This window comes from Salvia splendens, unplaced genomic scaffold (assembly GCF_004379255.2).
Source record: "Salvia splendens isolate huo1 unplaced genomic scaffold, SspV2 ctg209, whole genome shotgun sequence".
Lineage (NCBI taxonomy): Eukaryota > Viridiplantae > Streptophyta > Magnoliopsida > Lamiales > Lamiaceae > Salvia > Salvia splendens.
In genome coordinates, this window is record NW_024598846.1 from 1 (window position 1) to 24,702 (window position 24,702).

At 35.5% G+C, this 24,702-nt stretch overlaps 7 protein-coding genes across 7 annotated transcripts; all 7 read left to right on the top strand.

Annotated features, from left to right (window-relative positions):
- The first annotated feature begins 7,890 nt into the window (after positions 1–7,890).
- Positions 7,891–9,289, top strand: LOC121789328 (pre-rRNA-processing protein TSR2-like). Its single transcript, XM_042187813.1, has 3 exons — positions 7,891–8,014; positions 8,140–8,228; positions 9,077–9,289. Exons 1-3 carry the CDS (start codon positions 7,891–7,893, stop codon positions 9,287–9,289), a joined length of 426 nt encoding a protein of 141 aa, XP_042043747.1.
- Positions 9,290–10,096: 807 nt separating this feature from the next.
- LOC121789330 (pre-rRNA-processing protein TSR2-like) lies at positions 10,097–11,518 on the top strand. Its single transcript, XM_042187814.1, has 3 exons — positions 10,097–10,277; positions 10,403–10,491; positions 11,345–11,518. Exons 1-3 carry the CDS (start codon positions 10,097–10,099, stop codon positions 11,516–11,518), a joined length of 444 nt encoding a protein of 147 aa, XP_042043748.1.
- An 846-nt stretch (positions 11,519–12,364) lies between these two features.
- Positions 12,365–13,871, top strand: LOC121789327 (pre-rRNA-processing protein TSR2-like). The gene is made up of 4 exons (XM_042187812.1): positions 12,365–12,545; positions 12,671–12,759; positions 13,307–13,414; positions 13,613–13,871. The coding sequence occupies exons 1-4, from the start codon at positions 12,365–12,367 to the stop codon at positions 13,823–13,825; spliced, it is 591 nt and encodes a 196-aa protein (XP_042043746.1). The 3' UTR covers positions 13,826–13,871.
- A 725-nt stretch (positions 13,872–14,596) lies between these two features.
- LOC121789326 (pre-rRNA-processing protein TSR2-like) lies at positions 14,597–16,072 on the top strand. The gene is made up of 4 exons (XM_042187811.1): positions 14,597–14,792; positions 14,918–15,006; positions 15,554–15,661; positions 15,860–16,072. The coding sequence occupies exons 1-4, from the start codon at positions 14,612–14,614 to the stop codon at positions 16,070–16,072; spliced, it is 591 nt and encodes a 196-aa protein (XP_042043745.1). The 5' UTR covers positions 14,597–14,611.
- Positions 16,073–16,826: 754 nt separating this feature from the next.
- Positions 16,827–18,345, top strand: LOC121789325 (pre-rRNA-processing protein TSR2-like). The gene is made up of 4 exons (XM_042187810.1): positions 16,827–17,039; positions 17,165–17,253; positions 17,800–17,907; positions 18,106–18,345. Exons 1-4 carry the CDS (start codon positions 16,859–16,861, stop codon positions 18,316–18,318), a joined length of 591 nt encoding a protein of 196 aa, XP_042043744.1. The 5' UTR covers positions 16,827–16,858; the 3' UTR covers positions 18,319–18,345.
- A 739-nt stretch (positions 18,346–19,084) lies between these two features.
- Positions 19,085–22,272, top strand: LOC121789331. The gene is made up of 3 exons (XM_042187815.1): positions 19,085–19,144; positions 19,244–19,351; positions 22,060–22,272. The coding sequence occupies exons 1-3, from the start codon at positions 19,085–19,087 to the stop codon at positions 22,270–22,272; spliced, it is 381 nt and encodes a 126-aa protein (XP_042043749.1).
- Positions 22,273–23,058: 786 nt separating this feature from the next.
- Positions 23,059–24,483, top strand: LOC121789332 (pre-rRNA-processing protein TSR2-like). The gene is made up of 4 exons (XM_042187816.1): positions 23,059–23,239; positions 23,365–23,453; positions 23,992–24,099; positions 24,298–24,483. Exons 1-4 carry the CDS (start codon positions 23,059–23,061, stop codon positions 24,481–24,483), a joined length of 564 nt encoding a protein of 187 aa, XP_042043750.1.
- Positions 24,484–24,702: the final 219 nt, after the last annotated feature.

Genomic DNA, 24,702 nt, shown 5'->3' on the forward strand with positions numbered 1-24,702 from the left:
TGAATAGCATTCGGTAACTTCTATTCATGTTACTCACATCAGTAACTTCAATTTTCCTCTCTTTCGATTTCTATTTTGTCGCCCAACACACGATGATGAGGAAGCAGTGATGAAGATGATGCAATAATAGAGAACAATATGTCAGCAATGGAAGTTGATGCTCCACAACCACAGCGCCAATTGGATCACAATCTGACTGATATTGTGGCTGATGAAAGTAGCACGAAAGATACTCCTCAAGTTGTGGATGGATGGACTGTTGTTTCAAAAAAGAGTAAAGGAGAAAGAAGTGATGGATTGATTACATTGGCTCGAGCCACTTTAGGTACGAATATTTGAGTATATGTAAAGACAACATTTTTGTTTGTATTCTTCTTATGTTTTGTTGAGTGTTTCAGGATGTTTTTTTCAAATCCTCTAAAGTTATCTTATGTTTCAGGATATTTTTTGTTCAAGTCGTTTGTTCCTACTTTGCTTGCAAGTAACTAGAGAACGCACATACTGATGCTAATTGTGGATGTCTTATATTTTTCATTATTTTCAACAAGTTTACTCTTTATGATGAAAAGTAATAGTACAATGAAAGAGCTATTTTGAAGTTTAATGGGAAGACAAGAAATGTAGTACTTATGTAGCATTTTAGTCGAATAATGTATATTTCCAGGTCAAAATAATGTATATTTCCAGTCTAATAATGTACCGCGGTTAATAAATGTAGATTGTTAGAATAATAATGTAGCTTAACACAACCATTCAATTTAAGGATCCAAAGACTGTGATTTATGACTAAGATGATGTAAGGACCCCAACACACCCCCTAATGATATATACGTAGTAGGGGTATTTTTTAAAATTTATATTGTTTTCATAAAATCATGAAAAAGTTAGATAAGATGAATGTATTTTCTTTCCGGAACTTATACATCATTAAACTTTATTTTGGGTCCTTTGAATATCGTGTAAGAGCCCACACCTAAATAAAACAAAAAGGGCAGCCCTAAATACGATCAACTTCTTCAATCTCTGAATTTCTTTTTCCGTGTCAATTTCAAAGAAGAAGAAAAAAGGGCAAATTCGAAGGATGAACAACCACCGTATGACTCCGGAGGCAGCGGCGCAATTCGGTGATGGAATTTAGAAGGTTCTTTCTCGGTGGAGCTGCACTGCGGATGACCATCGAAAACGGGTGGGGTAGGCCGCGACTCTCTCCAGAAATCGCAGCAGCTTCGGCCACAACCTCTTCAATTTCCTCACTCAATCGAAAGGTATTTGTCACTTGAACTGATACTGGTTAATTAATATCTATTCATATGCTAAAACAGAGTGTTATTGAGATGGTATAAAAAACCTAAGTTTGTTTTAGTAATTGTTGGATTTTATTTGTTGTGCAGATCAAGTGTATATTGATGATGTAGAGGATATACTTTATGAATTCATGGACTCTCTCAATACTGAGATTCAGACGACAGGTGTATAGGAGGTATATCATCTTCATCTATTTGCCCTAATTTTGGCTCCTACTAATTACTTCATGTCCATTCATATGTGAAGGCTTAATAACTTCTATTGCTCGAACCTGAATCAAATGCTAGGTGTGTAGGATGGAAATTAAAGAGTAAAGCAAAAATTCTCAACTCAAATCTTGTAATTAAGGGGAAAATTACTAGAAAATATGAAGGGAACTGGGATTTCCATCTATCTGATATCTCCTCTGTATTCTCTCATTGCACTTAACCAAATGAGCTTAAGATAGTCATATTATATGCAACGAAGCCAATATTCAAAATGGAAGCAGGTACTTGCCTTGTGTAGCTAGTTCGACATAAAAACTCCTAAATTACAATCATGCACAATTTATACTCTGAATAACTGAATAATGATTACCCAAGGTGGTTGTAAACAATAGATATCGATATCACCTACTTGATTGAGTTGTTTCATGGTCGATGATAAAGGATAATTAGAATACATCATACATACCTTATCAATCACCATATTCCAATTTTTTATCTTTGAATTTTTTTTCGTAGGTTGCAGAAAAGTTTATGGTAATGCGGGAAGAATGTTTAGAAGGTCAGTTTGACTCGATAAAGAAGCTGCGAGAAACAAATGTTCCAAGTGTTTCGTATACGAGACATGTAAGACTGCTGCCACTTATCTCCTAAGTTTCTGTGTAACTGTGTTAACGGGAGAAGTTTATAGTATTATGACTTGCGTGGTTAGCCATATCCATATTAATTATGTTATAGGATTGATGAATAGCATTCGGTAACTTCTATTCATGTTACTCACATCAGTAACTTCAATTTTCCTCTCTTTCGATTTCTATTTTGTCAGCCCAACAGCGATGATGAGGAAGACAGTGATGAAGATGATGCAATAATAGAGAACAATATGTCAGCAATGGAAGTTGATGCTCCACAACCACAGCGCCAATTGGATCACAATCTGACTGATATTGTGGCTGATGAAAGTAGCACGAAAGATACTCCTCAAGTTGTGGATGGATGGACTGTTGTTTCAAAAAAGAGTAAAGGGAGAAAGAAGTGATGGATTGATTACATTGGCTCGAGCCACTTTAGGTACGAATATTTGAGTATATGTAAAGACAACATTTTTGTTTGTATTCTTCTTATGTTTTGTTGAGTGTTTCAGGATGTTTTTTGTTCAAATCCTCTAAAGTTATCTTATGTTTCAGGATATTTTTTGTTCAAGTCGTTTTGTTCCTACTTTGCTGCAAGTAACTAGAGAACGCACATACTGATGCTAATTGTGGATGTCATATATTTTTCATCATTTTCAAACAAGTTTCTCTTCTGATTGAAAAGTAATAGTCCATGAAAGAGCTATTTTGAAGTTTAATGGGAAGACAAGAAATGTAGTACTTATGTAGCATTTTAGTCAAATAATGTATATTTCCAGTCTAATAATGTATATTTCCAGTCTAATAATGTACCGCGGCTAATAATGTAGATTGTTAGAATAATAATGTAGCTTAACACAACCATTCAATTTAAGGATCCAAAGACTGTGATTTGTGACTAAGATGATGTAAGGACCCCAACACACCCCTAATGATATATACGTAGTAGGGGTATTTTTTAAAAATTTATTGATTGTTCATAAAATCATGAAAAAGTTAGATAAGGATGAATGTATTTTCTTTCCGGAACTTATACATCATTAAAATTTATTTGGGTCCTTTGAATATCGTGTAAGAGCCCACACTAAATAAAACAAAAAGGGCAGCCCTAAATACGATCAACTTCTTCAATCTCTGAATTTTCTTTTTCCGTGTCAATTTCAAAGAAGAAGAAAAAAGGGCAAATTCGAAGGATGAACAACCACCGTATGACTCCGGAGGCAGCGGCGCAATTCGGTGATGGAATTTCAGAATGGTTCTTTCTCGGTGGGCTGCACTGCGGATGACCATCGAAAACGGGTGGGGTAGCCGCGACTCTCTCCAGAAATCGCAGCAGCTCGGCCACAACCTCTTCAATTTCCTCACTCAATCGAAAGGTATTTCTCACTTGAACTGATACTGGTTAATTAATATCTATTCATATGCTAAAACAGAGTGTTATTGAGATGGTATAAAAACCTAAGTTTGTTTTAGTAATTGTTGGATTTTATTTGTTGTGCAGATCAAGTGTATATTGATGATGTAGAGGATATACTTTATGAATTCATGGACTCTCTCAATACTGAGATTCAGAACGACAGTGTATAGGAGGTATATCATCTTCATCTATTTGCCCTAATTTTGGCTCCTACTATTTACTTCATGTCCATTCATATGTGAAGGCTTAATAACTTCTATTGCTCGAACCTGAATCAAATGCTAGGTGTGTAGGATGGAAATTAAAGAGTAAAGCAAAAATTATCTACTCAAATCTTGTAATTAAGGGGAAAATTACTAGAAAATATGAAGGGAACTGGGATTTCCATCTATCTGATACTCCTCTGTATTCTCTCTTTGCACTTAACCAAATGAGCTTAAGATAGTCATATTATATGCAACGAGCCAATATTCAAAATGGAAGCAGGTACTTGCCTTGTGTAGCTAGTTCGACATAAAAACTCCTAAATTACAATCATGCACAATTTATACTCTGAATAACGAATAATGATTACCCAAGGTGGTTGTAAACAATAGATATCGATATCACCTACTTGATTGAGTTGTTTCATGGTCGATGATAAAGGATAATTAGAATACTAATCATACATACCTTATCAATCACCATATTCCAATTTTTTATCTTTGAATTTTTTTTCGTAGGTTGCAGAAAAGTTTATGGTAATGCGTGAAGAATGTTAGAAGGTCAGTTTGACTCAATAAAGAAGCTGCGAGAAACAAATGTTCCAAGTGTTTCGTATACGAGACAGGTAAGACTGCTGCCACTTATCTCCTAAGTTTCTGTGTAACTGTGTTAACGGGAGAAGTTATAGTATTATGACTTGCGTGGTTAGCCATGTCCATATTAATTATGTTATAGGATTGATGAATAGCATTCGGTAACTTCTATTCATGTTACTCACATCAGTAACTTCAATTTTCCTCTCTTTCGATTTCTATTTTGTCAGCCCAACAGCGATGATGAGGAAGACAGTGATGAAGATGATGCAATAATAGAGAACAATATGTCAGCAATGGAAGTTGATGCTCCACAACCACAGTGCCAATTGGATCACAATCTGACTGATATTGTGGCTGATGAAAGTAGCACGAAAGATACTCCTCAAGTTGTGGATGGATGGACTGTTGTTTCAAAAAAGAGTAAAGGGAGAAAGAAGTGATGGATTGATTACATTGGCTCGAGCCACTTTAGGTACGAATATTTGAGTATATCTAAAGACAACATTTTTGTTTGTATTCTTCTTATGTTTTGTTGAGTGTTTCAGGATGTTTTTTGTTCAAATCCTCTAAAGTTATCTTATGTTTCAGGATATTTTTTGTTCAAGTCGTTTTGTTCCTACTTTGCTGCAAGTAACTAGAGAACGCACATACTGATGCTAATTGTGGATGTCTTATATTTTTCATCATTTTCAAACAAGTTTCTCTTATGATTGAAAAGTAATAGTACATGAAAGAGCTATTTTGAAGTTTAATGGGAAGACAAGAAATGTAGTACTTATGTAGCATTTTAGTCGAATAATGTATATTTCCAGTCAAATAATGTATATTTCCAGTCTAATAATGTACCGCGGCTAATAATGTAGATTGTTAGAATAATAATGTAGCTTAACACAACCATTCAATTTAAGGATCCAAAGACTGTGATTTGTGACTAAGATGATGTAAGGACCCCAACACACCCCTAATGATATATACGTAGTAGGGGTATTTTTTAAAAATTTATTGATTGTTCATAAAATCATGAAAAAGTTAGATAAGGATGAATGTATTTTCTTTCCGGAACTTATACATCATTAAAATTTATTTGGGTCCTTTGAATATCGTGTAAGAGCCCACACTAAATAAAACAAAAAGGGCAGCCCTAAATACGATCAACTTCTTCAATCTCTGAATTTTCTTTTTCCGTGTCAATTTCAAAGAAGAAGAAAAAAGGGCAAATTCGAAGGATGAACAACCACCGTATGACTCCGGAGGCAGCGGCGCAATTCGGTGATGGAATTTAGAAGGTTCTTTCTCGGTGGGCTGCACTGCGGATGACCATCGAAAACGGGTGGGGTAGCCGCGACTCTCTCCAGAAATCGCAGCAGCTCGGCCACAACCTCTTCAATTTCCTCACTCAATCGAAAGGTATTTCTCACTTGAACTGATACTGGTTAATTAATATCTATTCATATGCTAAAACAGAGTGTTATTGAGATGGTATAAAAACCTAAGTTTGTTTTAGTAATTGTTGGATTTTATTTGTTGTGCAGATCAAGTGTATATTGATGATGTAGAGGATATACTTTATGAATTCATGGACTCTCTCAATACTGAGATTCAGAACGACAGTGTATAGGAGGTATATCATCTTCATCTATTTGCCCTAATTTTGGCTCCTACTATTTACTTCATGTCCATTCATATGTGAAGGCTTAATAACTTCTATTGCTCGAACCTGAATCAAATGCTAGGTGTGTAGGATGGAAATTAATGAGTAAAGCAAAAATTATCTACTCAAATCTTGTAATTAAGGGGAAAATTACTAGAAAATATGAAGGGAACTGGGATTTCCATCTATCTGATACTCCTCTGTATTCTCTCTTTGCACTTAACCAAATGAGCTTAAGATAGTCATATTATATGCAACGAGCCAATATTCAAAATGGAAGCATGTACTTGCCTTGTGTAGCTAGTTCGACATAAAAACTCCTAAATTACAATCATGCTCAATTTATACTCTGAATAACGAATAATGATTACCCAAGGTGGTTGTAAACAGTAGATATCGATATCACCTACTTGATTGAGTTGTTTCATGGTCGATGATAAAGGATAATTAGAATACAATCATACATACTTATCAATCACCATATTCCAATTTTTTATCTTTGAATTTTTTTTCGTAGGTTGCAGAAATGTTTATGGTAATGCGGGAAGAATGTTTAGAAGGTCAGTTTGACTCGATAAAGAAGCTGCGAGAAACAAATGTTCCAAGTGTTTCGTATACGAGACATGTAAGACTGCTGCCATTTATCTCCTAAGTTTCTGTGTAACTGTGTTAACGGGAGAAGGTATAGTATTATGACTTGCGTGGTTAGCCATATCCATATTAATTATGTTATAGGATTGATGAATAGCATTCGGTAACTTCTATTCATGTTACTCACATCAGTAACTTCAATTTTCCTCTCTTTCGATTTCTATTTTGTCAGCCCAACAACGATGATGAGGAAGACAGTGATGAAGATGATGCAATAATAGAGAACAATATGTCAGCAATGGAAGTTGATGCTCCACAACCACAGCGCCAATTGGATCACAATATGACTGATATTGTGGCTGATGAAAGTAGTACGGAAGATACTCCTCAAGTTGTGGATGGATGGTCTGTTGTTTCAAAAAACAGTAAAGGGAGAAAGAAGTGATGGATTGATTACATTGGCTCGAGCCACTTTAGGTACGAATATTTGAGTATATGTAAAGACAACATTTTTGTTTGTATTCTTCTTATGTTTAGTTGAGTGTTTCAGGATGTTTTTTGTTCAAATCCTCTAAAGTTATCTTATGTTTCATGATATTTGTTGTTCAAGTCGTTTTATTCCTACTTTGCTGCAAGTAACTAGAGAACGCACATACTGATGCTAATTGTGGATGTCTTATATTTTTCATCATTTTCAAACAAGTTTCTCTTATGATTGAAAAGTAATAGTCCATGAAAGAGCTGTTTTGAAGTTTAATGGGAAGACAAGAAATGTAGTACTTATGTAGCATTTTAGTCAAATAATGTATATTTCCAGTCTAATAATGTATATTTCCAGTCTAATAATGTACCGCGGCTAATAATGTAGATTTTTAGAATAATAATGTAGCTTAACAAAACCATTCAATTTAAGGATCCAAAGACTGTGATTTGTGACTAAGATGTTGTAAGGACCCCAACACACCCCTAATGATATATACGTAGTAGGGGTATTTTTTAAAAATTTATTGTATGTTCATAAAATCATGAAAAAGTTAGGTAAGGATGAATGTATTTTCTTTCTGGAACTTATACATCATTAAACTTTATTTTGGGCCTTTGAATATCGTGTAAGAGCCCACACTAAATAAAACAAAAAGGGCAGCCCTAAATACGATCAACTTCTTCAATCTCTGAATTTTCTTTTTCCGTGTCAATTTCAAAGAAGAAGAAAAAAGGGCAAATTCGAAGGATGAACAACCACCGTATGACTCCGGAGGCAGCGGCGCAATTCGGTGAATGAATTCAGATGGTTCTTTCTCGGTGGACTGCACTGCGGATGACCATCGAAAACGGGTGGGGTGGCCGCGACTCTCTCCAGAAATCGCAGCATCTCAGCCACAACCTCTTCAATTTCCTCACTCAATCGAAAGGTATTTCTCACTTGAACTGATACTGGTTAATTAATATCTATTCATATGCTAAAACACAGTGTTATTGAGATGGTATAAAAACTTAAGTTTGTTTTAGTAATTGTTGGATTTTATTTGTTGTGCAGATCAAGTGTATATTGATGATGTAGAGGATATACTTTATGAATTCATGGACTATCTCAATACTGAGATTCAGGACGGCAGTGTTGAGGAGGTATATCATCTTCATCTATTTGCCCTAATTTTGGCTCCTACTAATTATTTCATGTCCATTCATATGTGAAGGCTTAATAACTTCTATTGCTCGAACCTGAATCAAATGCTAGGTGTGTAGGATGGAAATTAAAGAGTAAAGCAAAAATTCTCCACTCAAATCTTGTAATTAAGGGGAAAATTACTAGAAAATATGAAGGGAACTGGGATTTCCATCTATCTGATACTTCTCTGTATTCTCTCATTGCACTTAACCAAATGAGCTTAAGATAGTCATATTATATGCAACGAGCCAATATTCAAAATGGAAGCAGGTACTTGCCTTGTGTAGCTAGTTCGACATAAAAACTCCTAAATTACAATCATGCACAATTTATACTCTGAATAATGAATAATGATTACCCAAGGTGGTTGTAAACAATAGATATCGATATCACCTACTTGATTGAGTTGTTTCATGGTCGCTGATAAAGGATAATTAGAATACTATCATACAAACTTATCAATCACCATATTCCAATTTTTTTTCTTTTTTTTTGCGTAGGTTGCAGAAAAGTTTATGGTAATGCGTGAAGAATGTTAGAAGGTCAGTTTGACTCGATAAAGAAGCTGCGAGAAACAAATGTTCCAAGTGTTTCGTATACGAGACAGGTAAGACTGCTGCCACTTATCTCCTAAGTTTCTGTGTAACTGTGTTAACGGGAGAAGTTTTAGTATTATGACTTGCGTGGTTAGCCATATCCATATTAATTATGTTATAGGATTGATGAATAGCATTCGGTAACTTCTATTCATGTTACTCACATCAGTAACTTCAATTTTCCTCTCTTTCGATTTCTATTTTGTCAGCCCAACAGCGATGATGAGGAAGACAGTGATGAAGATGATGCAATAATAGAAAACAATATGTCAGTAATGGAAGTTGATGCTCCACAACCACAGCGCCAATTGGATCACAATCTGACTGATATTGTGGCCGATGAAAGTAGCACGAAAGATACTCCTAAAGTTGTGGATGGATGGACTGTTGTTTCAAAAAAGAGTAAAGGGAGAAAGAAGTGATGGATTGATTACATTGGCTCGAGCTACTTTAGGTACGAATATTTGAGCATATGTAAAGACAACATTTTTGTTTGTATTCTTCTTATGTTTTGTTGAGTGTTTTAGGATGTTTTTTGTTCAAATCCTCTAAAGTTATCTTATGTTTCAGGATATTTTTTGTTCAAGTCGTTTTGTTCCTACTTTGCTGCAAGTAACTAGAGAACGCACATACTGATGCTAATTGTGGATGTCTTATATTTTTCATCATTTTCAAACAAGTTTCTCTTCTGATTGAAAAGTAATAGTCCATGAAAGAGCTATTTTGAAGTATAATGGGAAGACAAGAAATATAGTACTTATGTAGCATTTTAGTCAAATAATGTATATTTCCAGTCTAATAAAGTATATTTCCAGTCTATTAATGTATATTTCCAATCTAATAATGTACCGCGGCTAATAATGTAGATTTTTAGAATAATAATGTAGCTTAACACAACCATTCAATTTAAGGATCCAAAGACTGTGATTTGTGACTAAGATGATGTAAGGACCCCAACACACCCCTAATGATATATACGTAGTAGGGGTATTTTTTAAAAATTTAATGTTTGTTCATAAAATCATGAAAAAGTTAGATAAGGATGAATGTATTTTCTTTCCGGAACTTATACATCATTAAACTTTATTTTGGGCCTTTGAAAATCGTGTAAGAGCCCACAATAAATAAAACAAAAAGGGCAGCCCTAAATACGATCAACTTCTTCAATCTCTGAATTTTCTTTTTCCGTGTTAATTTCAAAGAAGAAGAAAAAAAGGCAAATTCGAAGGATGAACAACCACCGTATGACTCCGGAGGCAGCGGCGCATTTCGGTGATGGAATACAGATGGTTGTTTCTCGATGGGCTGCACTGCGGATGGCCATCGAAAACGGGTGGGGTGGCCGCGACTCTCTCCATAAATCGCAGCAGCTCGGCCACAACCTCTTCAATTTCCTCACTCAATCGAAAGGTATTTCTCACTTGAACTGATACTGGTTAATTAATATCTATTCATATGTTAAAACAGAGTGTTATTGAGATGGTATAAAAACCTAAGTTTGTTTTAGTAATTGTTGGATTTTATTTGATGTGCAGATCAAGTGTATATTGTTGATGTAGAGGATATACTTTATGAATTCATGGACTCTCTCAATACTGAGATTCAGGACGGCAGTGTAGAGGAGGTATATCATCTTCATCTATTTGCCCTAATTTTGGCTCCTACTATTTACTTCATGTCCATTCATATGTGAAGGCTTAATAACTTCTATTGCTCGAACCTGAATCAAATGCTAGGTGTGTAGGATGGAAATTAAAGAGTAAAGCAAAAATTCTCTACTCAAATCTTGTAATTAAGGGGAAAATTACTAGAAAATATGAAGGGAACTGGGATTTCCATCTATCTGATACTTCTCTGAATTCTCTCATTGCACTTAACCAAATGAGCTTATGATAGTCATATTTTGTGCAACGAGCCAATATTCAAAATGGAAGCAGATACTTGCCTTGTGTAGCTAGTTCGACATAAAAACTCCTAAATTACAACCATGCACAATTTATACTCTGAATAATGAATAATGATTACCCAAGGTGGTTGTAAACAATAGATATCGATATCACCTACTTGATTGAGTTGTTTCATGGTCGATGATAAAGGATAATTAGAATACTATCATACATACTTATCAATCACCATATTCCAATTTTTTATCTTTGAATTTTTTTTGCGTAGGTTGCAGAAAAGTTTATGGTAATGCGTGAAGAATGTTAGAAGGTCAGTTTGACTCGATAAAGAAGCTGCGAGAAACAAAAGTTCCAAGTGTTTCGTATATGAGACAGGTAAGACTGCTGCCACTTATCTCCTAAGTTTCTGTGTAACTGTGTTAACGGGAGAAGTTTTAGTATTATGACTTGCGTGGTTAGCCATAACCATATTAATTATGTTGTAGGATTGATGAATAGCATTCGGTAACTTCTATTCATGTTACTCACATCAGTAACTTCAATTTTCCTCTCTTTCGATTTCTATTTTGTCAGCCCAACAGCGATGATGAGGAAGACAATGATGAAGATGATGCAATAATAGAGAACAATATGTCAGCAATGGAAGTTGATGCTCCACAACCACAGCGCCAATTGGATCACAATCTGACTGATATTGTGGCTGATGACAGTAGCACGAAAGATACTCCTCAAGTTGGGGATGGATAACCTGTTGTTTCAAAAAAGAGTAAAGGGAGAAAGAAGTGATGGATTGATTACATTGGCTCGAGCCACTTTAGGTACGAATATTTGAGTATATGTAAAGACAACATTTTTATTTGTATTCTTCTTAAGTTTTGTTGAGTGTTTCAGGATGTTTTTTGTTCAAATCCTCTAAAGTTATCTTATGTTTCAGGATATTTTTTGTTCAAGTCGTTTTGTTCCTACTTTGCTGCAAGTAACTAGAGAACGCTCATACTGATGCTAATTGTGGATGTCTTATATTTTTCATCATTTTCAAACGAGTTTCTCTTATGATTGAAAAGTAATAATCCATGAAAGAGCTATTTTGAAGTTTAATGGGAAGACAAGAAATTTAGTACTTATGTAGCATTTTAGTCAAATAATGTATATTTCCAGTCAAATAATGTATATTTCCAGTCTAATAATGTATATTTCCAGTCTAATAATGTACCACGGCTAATAATGTAGATTTTTAGAATAATAATGTAGCTTAACACAACCATTAAATTTAAGGATCCAAAGACTGTGATTTGTGACTAAGATGATGTAAGGACCCCAACACACCCCTAATGATATATACGTAGTAGGGGTATTTTTTAAAAATTTATTGTTTGTTCATAAAATCATGAAAAAGTTAGATAAGGATGAATGTATTTTCTTTCCGGAACTTATACATCATTAAAATTTATTTGGGGCCTTTGAATATCGTGTAAGAGCCCACACTAAATAAAACAAAAAGGGCAGCCCTAAATTCGATCAACTTCTTCAATCTTTGAATTTTCTTTTTCCATGTCAATTTCAAAGAAGAAGAAAAAAGGGCAAATTCGAAGGATGAACAACCACCGTATGACTCCGGAGGCAGCGGCGCATTTCGGTGATGGAATACAGATGGTTGTTTCTCGGTGGGCTGCACTGCGGATGGCCATCGAAAACGGGTGGGGTGGCCGCGACTCTCTCCATAAATCGCAGCAGCTCGGCCACAACCTCTTCAATTTCCTCACTCAATCGAAAGGTATTTCTCACTTGAACTGATACTGGTTAATTAATATCTATTCATATGTTAAAACAGAGTGTTATTGAGATGGTATAAAAACCTAAGTTTGTTTTAGTAATTGTTGGATTTTATTTGATGTGCAGATCAAGTGTATATTGTTGATGTAGAGGATATACTTTATGAATTCATGGACTCTCTCAATACTGAGATTCAGGACGGCAGTGTAGAGGAGGTATATCATCTTCATCTATTTGCCCTAATTTTGGCTCCTACTATTTACTTCATGTCCATTCATATGTGAAGGCTTAATAACTTCTATTGCTCGAACCTGAATCAAATGCTAGGTGTGTAGGATGGAAATTAAAGAGTAAAGCAAAAATTCTCTACTCAAATCTTGTAATTAAGGGGAAAATTACTAGAAAATATGAAGGGAACTGGGATTTCCATCTATCTGATACTCCTCTGTATTCTCTCTTTGCACTTAACCAAATGAGCTTAAGATAGTCATATTATATGCAACGAGCCAATATTCAAAATGGAAGCAGGTACTTGCCTTGTGTAGCTAGTTCGACATAAAAACTCCTAAATTCCAATCATGCACAATTTCTACTCTGAATAACGAATAATGATTACCCAAGGTGGTTGTAAACAATAGATATCGATATCACCTACTTGATTGAGTTGTTTCATGGTCGATGATAAAGGATAATTAGAATACAATCATACATACCTATCAATCACCATATTCCAATTTTTTATCTTTGAATTTTTTTTCTTAGGTTGCAGAAAAGTTTATTGTAATGCGGGAAGAATGTTTAGAAGGTCAGTTTGACTCGATAAAGAAGCTGCGAGAAACAAATGTTCCAAGTGTTTCGTATACGAGACATGTAAGACTGCTGCCACTTATCTCCTAAGTTTCTGTGTAACTGTGTTAACGGGAGAAGTTATAGTATTATGACTTGCGTGGTTAGCCATATCCATATTAATTATGTTATAGGATTGATGAATAGCATTCGGTAACTTCTATTCATGTTACTCACATCAGTAACTTCAATTTTCCTCTCTTTCGATTTCTATTTTGTCAGCCCAACAGCGAAGATGAGGAAGACAGTGATGAAGATGATGCAATAATAGAGAACAATATGTCAGCAATGGAAGTTGATGCTCCACAACCACAGCGCCAATTGGACCACAATCTGACTGATATTGTGGCTGATGAAAGTAGCACGAAAGATACTCCTCAAGTTGTGGATGGATGGACTGTTGTTTCAAAAAAGAGTAAAGGGAGAAAGAAGTGATGGATTGATTACATTGGCTCGAGCCACTTTAGGTACGAATATTTGAGTATATCTAAAGACAACATTTTTGTTTGTATTCTTCTTATGTTTTGTTGAGTGTTTCAGGATGTTTTTTGTTCAAATCCTCTAAAGTTATCTTATGTTTCAAGATATTTTTTGTTCAAGTCGTTTTGTTCCTACTTTGCTGCAAGTAACTAGAGAACGCACATACTGATGCTAATTGTGGATGTCTTATATTTTTCATCATTTTCAAACAAGTTTCTCTTATGATTGAAAAGTAATAGTCCATGAAAGAGCTATTTTGAAGTTTAATGGGAAGACAAGAAATGTAGTACTTATGTAGCATTTTAGTCAAATAATGTATATTTCCAATCTAATAATGTATATTTCCAGTCTAATAATGTATCGCGGCTAATAATGTAGATTTTTAGAATAATAATGTAGCTTAACACAACCATTAAATTCAAGGATCCAAAGACTGTGATTTGTGACTAAGATGATGTAAGGACCCCAACACACCCCTAATAATATATACGTAGTAGGGGTATTTTTTAAAAATTTATTGTTTGTTCATAAAATCATGAAAAAGTTAGATAAGGATGAATGTATTTTCTTTCCGGAACTTATACATCATTAAAATTTATTTGGGGCCTTTGAATATCCTGTAAGAGCCCACACTAAATAAAACAAAAAGGGCAGCCCTAAATACGATCAACTTCTTCAATCTCTGAATTTTCTTTTTCCGTGTCAATTTCAAAGAAGAAGAAAAAAGGGCAAATTCGAAGGATGAACAACCACCGTATGACTCCGGAGGCAGCGGCGCACTTCGGTGATGGAATTCAGATGGTTCTTTCTCGGTGGGCTGCACTGCGGATGACCATCGAAAACGGGTGGGGTGGCCGCGACTCTCTCCAGAAATCGCAGCAGCTCGGCCACAACCTCTTCAATTTCCTCACTCAATCGAAAGGTGTTTCTCACTTGAACTGATACTGGTTAATTAATATCTATTCATATGCTAAAACAGAGTGTTATTGAGATGGTATAAAAACCTAAGTTTGTTTTAGTAATTGTTGGATTTTATTTGTTGTGCAGATCAAGTGTATATTGATGATGTAGAGGATATACTTTATGAATTCATGGACTCTCTCAACACTGAGATTCAGGACGGCAGTGTAGAGGAGGTATATCATCTTCATCTATTTGCCCTAATTTTGGCTCCTACTATTTACTTCATGTCCATTCATATGTGAAGGCTTAATAACTTCTATTGCTCGAACCTGAATCAAATGCTAGGTCTGTAGGATGGAAATTAAAGAGTAAAGCAAAAATTCTCTACTCAAATCTTGTAATTAAGGGGAAAATTACTAGAAAATATGAAGGGAACTGGGATTTCCATCTATCTGATACTTCTCTGTATTCTCTCATTGCACTTAACCAAATGAGCTTATGATAGTCATATTACGTGCAACGAGCCAATATTCAAAATGGAAGCAGGTACTTGCCTTGTGAAGCTAGTTCGACATAAAAACTCCTAAATTACAATCATGCACAATTTATACTCTGAATAACGAATAATGATTACACAAGGTGGTTGTAAACAATAGATATCGATAGCACCTACTTGATTGAGTTGTTTCATGGTCGATGATAAAGGATAATTAGAATACAATCATACATACCTATCAATCACCATATTCCAATTTTTTATCTTCGAATTTTTTTTCGTAGGTTGCAGAAAAGTTTATGGTAATGCGGGAAGAATGTTTAGAAGGTCAGTTTGACTCGATAAAGAAGCTGCGAGAAACAAATGTTCCAAGTGTTTCGTATACGAGACATGTAAGACTGCTGCCACTTATCTCCTAAGTTTCTACGTAACTGTGTTAACGGGAGAAGTTATAGTATTATGACTTGCGTGGTTAGCCATATCCATATTAATTATGTTATAGGATTGATGAATAGCATTCGGTAACTTCTATTCATGTTACTCACATGAGTAACTTCAATTTTCCTCTCTTTCGATTTCTATTTTGTCAGCCCAACAGCGATGATGAGGAAGACAGTGATGAAGATGATCCAATAATAGAGAACAATATGTCAGCAATGGAAGTTGATGCTCCACAACCACAGCGCCAATTGGATCACAATCTGACTGATATTGTGGCTGATGAAAGTAGCACGAAAGATACTCCTCAAGTTGTGGATGGATGGACTGTTGTTTCAAAAACGGGTAAAGGGAGAAAGAAGTGATGGATTGATTACATTGGCTCGAGCCACTTTAGGTATGAATATTTGAGTATATGTAAAGACAACATTTTTGTTTGTATTCTTTTAATGTTTTGTTGAGTGTTTCAGGATGTTTTTTGTTCAAATCCTCTAAAGTTATCTTATGTTTCAGGATATTTTTTGTTCAAGTCGTTTTGTTCCTACTTTGGTGCAAGTAACTAGAGAACGCACATACTGATGCTAATTGTGGATGTCTTATATTTTTCATCATTTTCAAACAAGTTTCTCTTTTGATTGAAAAGTAATAGTCCATGAAAGAGCTATTTTGATGTTTAATGGGAAGACAAGAAATGTAGTACTTATGTAGCATTTTAGTCAAATAATGTATATTTCCAGTCTAATAATGTATATTTCCAGTCTAATAATGTACCGCGGCTAATAATGTAGATTTTTAGAATAATAATGTAGCTTAACACAACTATTCAATTTAAGGATCCAAAGACTGTGATTTGTGACTAAGATGATGTAAGGACCCCAACACACCCCTAATGATATATACGTAGTAGGGGTATTTTTTAAAAGTTTATTGTTTGTTCATAAAATCATGAAAAAGTTAGATAAGGATGAATGTATTTTCCTTCCGGAACTTATACATCATTAAATTTTATTTTGGCCCTTTGAATATCGTGTAAGAGCCCACACTAAATAAAACAAAAAGGGCAGCCCTAAATACGATCAACTTCTTCAATCTCTGAATTTTCTTTTTCCTTGTCAATTTCAAAGAAGAAGAAAAAAGGGCAAATTCGAAGGATGAACAACCACCGTATGACTCCGGAGGCAGCGGCGCAATTCGGTGATGGAATTCAGATGGTTCTTTCTCGGTGGGCTGCACTGCGGATGGCCATCGAAAACGGGTGGGGTGGCCGCGACTCTCTCCAGAAATCGCAGCAGCTCGGCCACAACCTCTTCAATTTCCTCACTCAATCGAAAGGTATTTCTCACTTGAACTGATACTGGTTAATTAATATCTATTCATATGCTAAAACAGAGTGCTATTGAGATGGTGTAAAAACCTAAGTTTATTTTAGTAATTGTTGGATTTTATTTGTTGTGCAGATCAAGTGTATATTGATGATGTAGAGGATATACTTTATGAATTCATGGACTTTCTCAACACTGAGATTCAGGACGGCAGTGTTGAGGAGGTATATCATCTTCATCTATTTGCCTTAATTTTGGCTCCTGCTAATTACTTCATGTCCATTCATATGTGAAGGCTTAATAACTTCTAGTGCTCGAACCTGAATCAAATGCTAGGTGTGTAGGATGGAAATTAAAGAGTAAAGCAAAAATTCTCTACTCAAATCTTGTAATTAAGGGGAAAATTACTAGAAAATATGAAGGGAACTGGGATTTCCATCTATCTGATACTTCTCTGTATTCTCTCATTGCACTTAACCAAATGAGCTTATGATAGTCATATTATGTGCAACGAGCCAATATTCAAAATGGAAGCAGGTACTTGCCTTGTGAAGCTAGTTCGACATATAAACTCCTAAATTACAATCATGCACAATTATACTCCGAATAATGAATAATGATTACCCAAGGTGGTTGTAAACAATAGATATCGATATCACCTACTTGATTGAGTTGCTTCATGGTCGATGATAAAGGATAATTAGAATACTATCATACATACTTATCAATCACCATATTCCAATTTTTTATCTTTGAATTTTTTTGCGTAGGTTGCAGAAAAGTTTATGGTAATGCGTGAAGAATGTTTAGAAGGTCAGTTTGACTCGATAAAGAAGCTGCGAGAAACAAATGTTCCAAGTGTTTCATATACGAGACATGTAAGACTGCTGCCACTTATCTCCTAAGTTTCTGTGTAACTGTGTTAACGGGAGAAGTTATAGTATTATGACTTGCGTGGTTAGCCATATCCATATTAATTATGTTATAGGATTGATGAATAGCATTCGGTAACTTCTATTCTTGTTACTCACATCAGTAACTTCAATTTTCCTCTCTTTCGATTTCTATTTTGTCAGCCCAACAGCGATGATGAGGAAGACAGTGATGAAGATGATACAATAATAGAGAACAATATGTCAGCAATGGAAGTTGATGCTCCACAACCACAGCGCCAATTGGATCACAATCTGACTGATATTGTGGCTGATGAAAGTAGTACAAAAGATACTCCTCAAGTTGTGGATGGATGGACTGTTGTTTCAAAAAAGAGTAAAGGGAGAAAGAAGTGATGGATTGATTACATTGGCTCGAGCCACTTTAGGTACGAATATTTGACTATATGTAAAGACAACATTTTTGTTTGTATTCTTCTTATGTTTTGTTGAGTGTTTCATGATGTTTTTTGTTCAAATCCTCTAAAGTTATCTTATGTTTCAGGATATTTTTTGTTCAAGTCGTTTTATTCCTACTTTGCTGCAAGTAACTAGAGAACGCACATACTGATGCTAATTGTGGATGTCTTATATTTTTAATCATTTTCAAACAAGTTTCTCTTATGATTGAAAAGTAATAGTCCATGAAAGAGCTATTTTGAAGTTTAATGGGAAGACAAGAAATGTAGTACTTATGTAGCATTTTAGTCAAATAATGTATATTTCCAGTCTAATAATGTACCGCGGCTAATAATGTAGATTTTTAGAATAATAATGTAGCTTAACACAACCATTCAATTTAAGGATCCAAAGACTGTGATTTGTGACTAAGATGATGTAAGGACCCCAACACACCCCTAATGATATATACGTAGTAGGGGTATTTTTTCAAAAATTTATTGTTTGTTCATAAAATCATGAAAAAGTTAGATTAGGATGAATGTATTTTCTTTCCGGAACTTATACATCATTAAAATTTATTTTGGGCCTTTGAATATCGTGTAAGAGCCCACACTAAATAAAACAAAAAGGGCAGCCCTAAATACGATCAACTTCTTCAATATCTGAATTTTCTTTTTCCGTGTCAATTTCAAAGAAGAAGAAAAAAGGGCAAATTCGAAGGATGAACAACCACCGTATGACTCCGGAGGCAGCGGCGCAATTCGGTGATGGAATTCAGATGGTTCTTTCTTGGTGGGCTGCACTGCGGATGGCCATCGAAATCATACATACTTATCAATCACCATATTCCAATTTTTATCTTTGAATTTTTTATGCGTAGGTTGCAGAAAAGTTTATGGTAATGCGTGAAGAATGTTTAGAAGGTCAGTTTGACTCGATAAAGAAGCTGCGAGAAACAAATGTTCCAAGTGTTTCGTATTCGAGACATGTAAGACTGCTGCCACTTATCTCCTAAGTTTCTATGTAACTGTGTTAACGGGAGAAGTTTTAGTATTATGACTTGTGTGGTTAGCCATATCCATATTAATTATGTTATAGGATTGATGAATAGCATTCGGTAACTTCTATTCATGTTACTCACATCAGTAACTTCTATCCATATTAATTATGTTATGTCACGACTGCACTTCCTAGGGATAGAAAGCACGATTGGTCGCGACAAATGGGGGAATTAAGAAGCGGGGAAGAAAGGGGAAACAATCAAGGGTACGACATGTAGATCAAAAAGACAAAACTTTATTAACAAATCATAGTCTTAGATCACAGTGCAACATAGTTTGAATACAAATAGTCCAACGGATCAAAGAAAACATCAGAGTTCTAAAACTTGACATAGCGGAAGCATTTGAGAGTTGGCTACTACTATGTATGAAGATACAATAGCAACCGGAACATTTATTGAATACGGTCTTTGTCCAAATGCTCAACATCCTCCGTCTCCCGTCCACACTCAACCTGCACATAGGAAAAACATATGCAGGGCTGAGTACTTGATGCACTCAGTGAACAAATGCCAAAACAACCTTATAAAAACAGTTATATCATGCCACTATTGAGTGACCTCGGGGTTTTAACTTGAAAAGGCCCGAGACACTAAAATATCTCAAACACAAACTTTCAACTCATCCTCAAACCCTTTTCCTCATCGTTTTCAAAACACAACCATTTCTCCTTGATTTATTTAAGAAACTGCTATATCTGTTCTTTAGGGTGCCGTGTAAGGGGCCACTTTCCACGAGCACGAAAACCGGCCAACCCGTTCGATGACTCACGGTTCTCATCGTGTACACTAGTCCGAGTAGGGACGCACCCTTGCTAGGACCCGAATTCGATTAAACTCATAGTAGGGACTCACTCCCCACTAAGCAATCATCAACATCAACATCAATCTCATCAACATCAATCTCATCAACATCAACATCCTGTGATCGAGAATGTGGCCGCAAACTCGATCACTAGACCGGCTGACCCAAAAGACGGCTCACGATCCCCATTGTTGTACACTAGCCTGAGTAGGGACCCACTCCCTAGTCAGACCCGAATTCGATTTCAATAGGTCTAGTAGGGACAATTCCCTTGCTAAACAAACAGATAGGCATTTCTCAAAACAAAAGCATGGCATGACATACCCTTCTCAACTTTATTTTTCTCATAAAACGTATTTGAAACATAAATCATTTTTCTCTGTCAAGATCGAGCATCATCTCATATCACATCAACAAGTCGAGCAAATCACAATCACTCGATAAATCAACACATATATCACATAACATCACTTTCACTTTAATTATTTTACTTTAAACACATAAATCACATCATCATCGAATAAAATTAATAATACTTGCAATCTCAGTTAAAAGGAATTTCGTCACATAAAATGATGCTCGAATCAATATATTAAAACTAAAGCTCTTGAAAGTATTTAGTTCGAAAGCCCACCTCGATCGTTTAAAGCTTTAACTTGTGCTTCATTCCATCCTTGAAAAGCGTGCGTGAAAAGCCTTCGTCGTCATGAGTGTTTCCCTTAGCCTATCTCTTTTTAATTTGTAATCTGGCCCAAATTAATTTTCTTCTTGGCCACCTTAATTCTCCACCAAATTAATTTTCTTCTGAGGCCCAAACAAAAGTGGCCCAACATCACTTCCTCTTCACCATCGGTATTTCGCCTCTTCCTCCATCTTAAATTCTTCCCAAAAAAAAAGAAGAGAATTTCCCAAAGTCTGCGCCGCATCAGTATGCAAAGGCACAATGAATTCCTTGCATAATTTCCAATTTCCTCATCAATTGGAATCTTCCCCAAATCATCTTCTCTTTCTCACGTGACTTACATTGCTGCAACTCTTTCTCTCCATCTAATTATCTCTCAATTTTGACAGCAACTCTCCCTCTCTATCCCTCTGTTCTCGGCCTCTCTTTCAACCTCGTAACTTCTCTTTCTAACTCGCCGCAGCCTTTGCTTCGCGGCGCTGTTGCTGTCTCGGTTGGCCGTCATCCCGATTAGCGCCAATCTCCTCTTACAATAGGCCATATGCTTTCACCTTAACTCTTCCTTCTGTTTTGATTGGAATGGCTAAAGATTGTGAAGAGTGAAGGGGTTGATATAATTAAATTGTGTGACCCTTGGTTGTAGGATGGAAGATGGAAGATTGAGAGGTGAAAAGTTGCTTGAAAATGGGGAGTATCCATGGAGTGGAGAATGGCGTAGGGGAAGAGAGAAAGGTTTTGGGCTTGTACAAAATTTTCTATGAACAAATTGGGCCCAAAGACATCTCTCACAACTTTAATTAAATTGTTGAAATTCATAGGCCCAAAAGAAAAATCCTACCCTCTATAAAAGAGCAAAGACGAAAAATTTTAGGATGCACCAACGATGTCCCTACAAGAACAAATAAGAAGGGTAGAAAAAGTCGGGGTGTTACAGTTTCGTATTCGAGACATGTAAGATTGCTGCCACTTATCACCTAAGTTTCTATGTAACTGTGTTAACGGGAGAAGTTTTAGTATTATGACTTGCGTGGTTAGCCATATCCATATTAATTATGTTATAGGATTGATGAATAGCATTCGGTAACTTCTATTCATGTTACTCACATCAGTAACTTCAATTTTCCTCTCTTTCGATTTCTATTTTGTCAGCCCAACAGCGATGATGAGGAAGACAGTGATGAAGATGATGCAATTATAGAGAACAATATGTCAGCAATGGAAGTTGATGCTCCACAACCACAGCGCCAATTGGATCACAATCTGACTGATATTGTGGCTGATGAAAGTAGCACGAAAGATACTCCTCAAGTTGTGGATGGATGGACTGTTGTGTCAAAAAAGAGTAAAGGGAGAAAGAAGTGATGGATTGATTACATTGGCTCGAGCCACATTACGTACGAATATTTGAGTATATGTAAAGACAACATTTTTGTTTGTATTCTACTTATGTTTTGTTGAGTGTTTCAGGATGTTTTTTGTTCAAATCCTCTAAAGTTATCTTATGTTTCAGGATATTTTTTGTTCAAGTCGTTTTGTTCCTACTTTGCTGCAAATAACTAGAGAACGCACATACTGATGCTAATTGTGGATGTCTTATATTTTTCATCATTTTCAAACAAGTTTCTCTTATGATTGAAAAGTAATAGTCCATGAAAGAGCTATTTTGAAGTTTAATGGGAAGACAAGAAATGTAGTACTTATGTAGCATTTTAGTCAAATAATGTATATTTCCAGTCTAATAATGTATATTTCCAGTCTAATAATGTACCGCGGCTAATAATACATATTTTTAGTATAATAATGTAGCTTATCACAACCATTCAATTTAAGGATCCAAAGACTGTGATTTGTGACTAAGATGATGTAAGGACCCCAACACACCCTTAATGATATATACGTAGTAGGGCTATTTTTTAAAAAAATTTTGTTTGTTCATAAAATCATGAAAAAGTTAGATAAGGATGAATGTATTTTCTTTCCGGAACTTATACATCATTAAAATTTATTTTGGGCCTTTGAATATCGTGTAAGAGCCCACACTAAATAAAACAAAAAAGTCAGCCCTAAATACGATCAACTTCTTCAATCTCTGAATTTTCTTTTTCCGTGTCAATTTCAAAGAAGAAGAAAAAAGGGCAAATTCGAAGGATGAACAACCACCGTATGACTCCGGAGGCAGCGGCGCAATTCGGTGATGAAATTCAGATGGTTCTTTCTCGGTGGGCTGCACTGCGGATGGCCATCGAAAACGGGTGGGGTGGCCGCGACTCTCTCCAGAAATCGCAGCAGCTCGGCCACAACGTCTTCAATTTCCTCACTCAATCGAAAGGTATTTCTCACTTGAACTGATACTGGTTAATTAATATCTATTCATATGCTAAAACAGAGTGTTATTGAGATGGTATAAAAACCTAAGTTTGTTTTAGTAATTGTTGGATATTATTTGTGGTGCAGATCAAGTGTATATTGATGATGTAGAGGATATACTTTATGAATTCATGGACTCTCTCAATACTGAGATTCAGGACGGCAGTGTTGAGGATGTATATCATCTTCATCTATTTGCCCTAATTTTGGCTCCTACTAATTACTTCATGTCCATTCATATGTGAAGGCTTAATAACTTCTATTGCTCGAACCTGGATCAATTGCTAGGTGTGTAGGATGGAAATTAAAGAGTAAAGCAAAAATTCTCTACTCAAATCTTGTAATTAAGGGGAAAATTACTAGAAAATATGAAGGGAACTGGGATTTCCATCTATCTGATACTTCTCTGTATTCTTTCATTGCACTTAACCAAATGAGCTTAAGATAGTCATATTATATGCAACGAGCCAATATTCAAAACGGAAGCAGAGACTTGCCTTGTGAAGCTAGTTCGACATATAAACTCCTAAATTACAATTTATAGTCTGAATAATGAATAATGATTACCTAAGATGGTTGTAAACAATAGATATCGATATCACCTACTTGATTGAGTTGTTTAATGGTCGATGATAAAGGATCATTAGAATACAATCATACATACTTATCAATCACCATATTCCAATTTTTTATCTTTGATTTTTTTTTGCGTAGGTTGCAGAAAAGTTTATGGTAATGCGTGAAGAATGTTTAGAAGGTCAGTTTGACTCGATAAAGAAGCTGCGAGAAACAAATGTTCCAAGTGTTTCGTATATGAGACAGGTAAGACTGCTGCCACTTATCTCCTAAGTTTCTTTGTAACTGTGTTAACGGGAGAAGTTTTAGTATTATGACTTGCGTGGTTAGCCATATCCATATTAATTATGTTATAGGATTGATGAATAGCATTCGGTAACTTCTATTCATATTACTCACATCAGTAACTTCAATTTTCCTCTCTTTCGATTTCTATTTTGTCAGAACAACAGCGATGATGAGGAAGACAGTGATGAAGATGATGCAATTATAGAGAACAATATGTTAGCAATGGAAGTTGATGCTCCACAACTACAGCGCCAATTGGATCACAATCTGACTGATATTGTGGCTGATGAGAGTAGCACGAAAGATACTCCTCAAGTTGTGGATGGATGGACTGTTGTTTAAAAAAAGAGTAAAGGGAGAAACAAGTGATGGATTGATTAAATTGGCTCGAGCCACTTTAGGTACGAATATTTGAGTATATGTAAAGACAACATTATTGTTTGTATTCTTCTTATGCTTTGTTGAGTGTTTCAGGATGTTTTTGGTTCAAATCCTCTAAAGTTATCTTATGTTTCAGGATATTTTTTGTTCAAGTCGTTTTGTTCCTACTTTGCTTCAAGT

Bases quoted from the DNA above. Each gene is read 5' to 3' on its own strand.
- LOC121789328 (XM_042187813.1), top strand. From the start codon at position 7,891: ATGGTTCTTTCTCGGTGGACTGCACTGCGGATGACCATCGAAAACGGG. The intron at 8,015-8,139 runs GTATTTCTCACT...TTTGTTGTGCAG, and splicing joins TTTCCTCACTCAATCGAAAG to ATCAAGTGTATATTGATGAT. The intron at 8,229-9,076 runs GTATATCATCTT...CTATTTTGTCAG, and splicing joins AGGACGGCAGTGTTGAGGAG to CCCAACAGCGATGATGAGGA.
- LOC121789330 (XM_042187814.1), top strand. From the start codon at position 10,097: ATGAACAACCACCGTATGACTCCGGAGGCAGCGGCGCATTTCGGTGAT. The intron at 10,278-10,402 runs GTATTTCTCACT...TTTGATGTGCAG, and splicing joins TTTCCTCACTCAATCGAAAG to ATCAAGTGTATATTGTTGAT. The intron at 10,492-11,344 runs GTATATCATCTT...CTATTTTGTCAG, and splicing joins AGGACGGCAGTGTAGAGGAG to CCCAACAGCGATGATGAGGA.
- LOC121789327 (XM_042187812.1), top strand. From the start codon at position 12,365: ATGAACAACCACCGTATGACTCCGGAGGCAGCGGCGCATTTCGGTGAT. The intron at 12,546-12,670 runs GTATTTCTCACT...TTTGATGTGCAG, and splicing joins TTTCCTCACTCAATCGAAAG to ATCAAGTGTATATTGTTGAT. The intron at 13,415-13,612 runs GTAAGACTGCTG...CTATTTTGTCAG, and splicing joins GTGTTTCGTATACGAGACAT to CCCAACAGCGAAGATGAGGA.
- LOC121789326 (XM_042187811.1), top strand. From the start codon at position 14,612: ATGAACAACCACCGTATGACTCCGGAGGCAGCGGCGCACTTCGGTGAT. The intron at 14,793-14,917 runs GTGTTTCTCACT...TTTGTTGTGCAG, and splicing joins TTTCCTCACTCAATCGAAAG to ATCAAGTGTATATTGATGAT. The intron at 15,007-15,553 runs GTATATCATCTT...TTTTTTTCGTAG, and splicing joins AGGACGGCAGTGTAGAGGAG to GTTGCAGAAAAGTTTATGGT.
- LOC121789325 (XM_042187810.1), top strand. From the start codon at position 16,859: ATGAACAACCACCGTATGACTCCGGAGGCAGCGGCGCAATTCGGTGAT. The intron at 17,254-17,799 runs GTATATCATCTT...TTTTTTGCGTAG, and splicing joins AGGACGGCAGTGTTGAGGAG to GTTGCAGAAAAGTTTATGGT. The intron at 17,908-18,105 runs GTAAGACTGCTG...CTATTTTGTCAG, and splicing joins GTGTTTCATATACGAGACAT to CCCAACAGCGATGATGAGGA.
- LOC121789331 (XM_042187815.1), top strand. From the start codon at position 19,085: ATGAACAACCACCGTATGACTCCGGAGGCAGCGGCGCAATTCGGTGAT. The intron at 19,145-19,243 runs GTTCTTTCTTGG...TTTTATGCGTAG, and splicing joins TCGGTGATGGAATTCAGATG to GTTGCAGAAAAGTTTATGGT. The intron at 19,352-22,059 runs GTAAGACTGCTG...CTATTTTGTCAG, and splicing joins GTGTTTCGTATTCGAGACAT to CCCAACAGCGATGATGAGGA.
- LOC121789332 (XM_042187816.1), top strand. From the start codon at position 23,059: ATGAACAACCACCGTATGACTCCGGAGGCAGCGGCGCAATTCGGTGAT. The intron at 23,454-23,991 runs GTATATCATCTT...TTTTTTGCGTAG, and splicing joins AGGACGGCAGTGTTGAGGAT to GTTGCAGAAAAGTTTATGGT. The intron at 24,100-24,297 runs GTAAGACTGCTG...CTATTTTGTCAG, and splicing joins GTGTTTCGTATATGAGACAG to AACAACAGCGATGATGAGGA.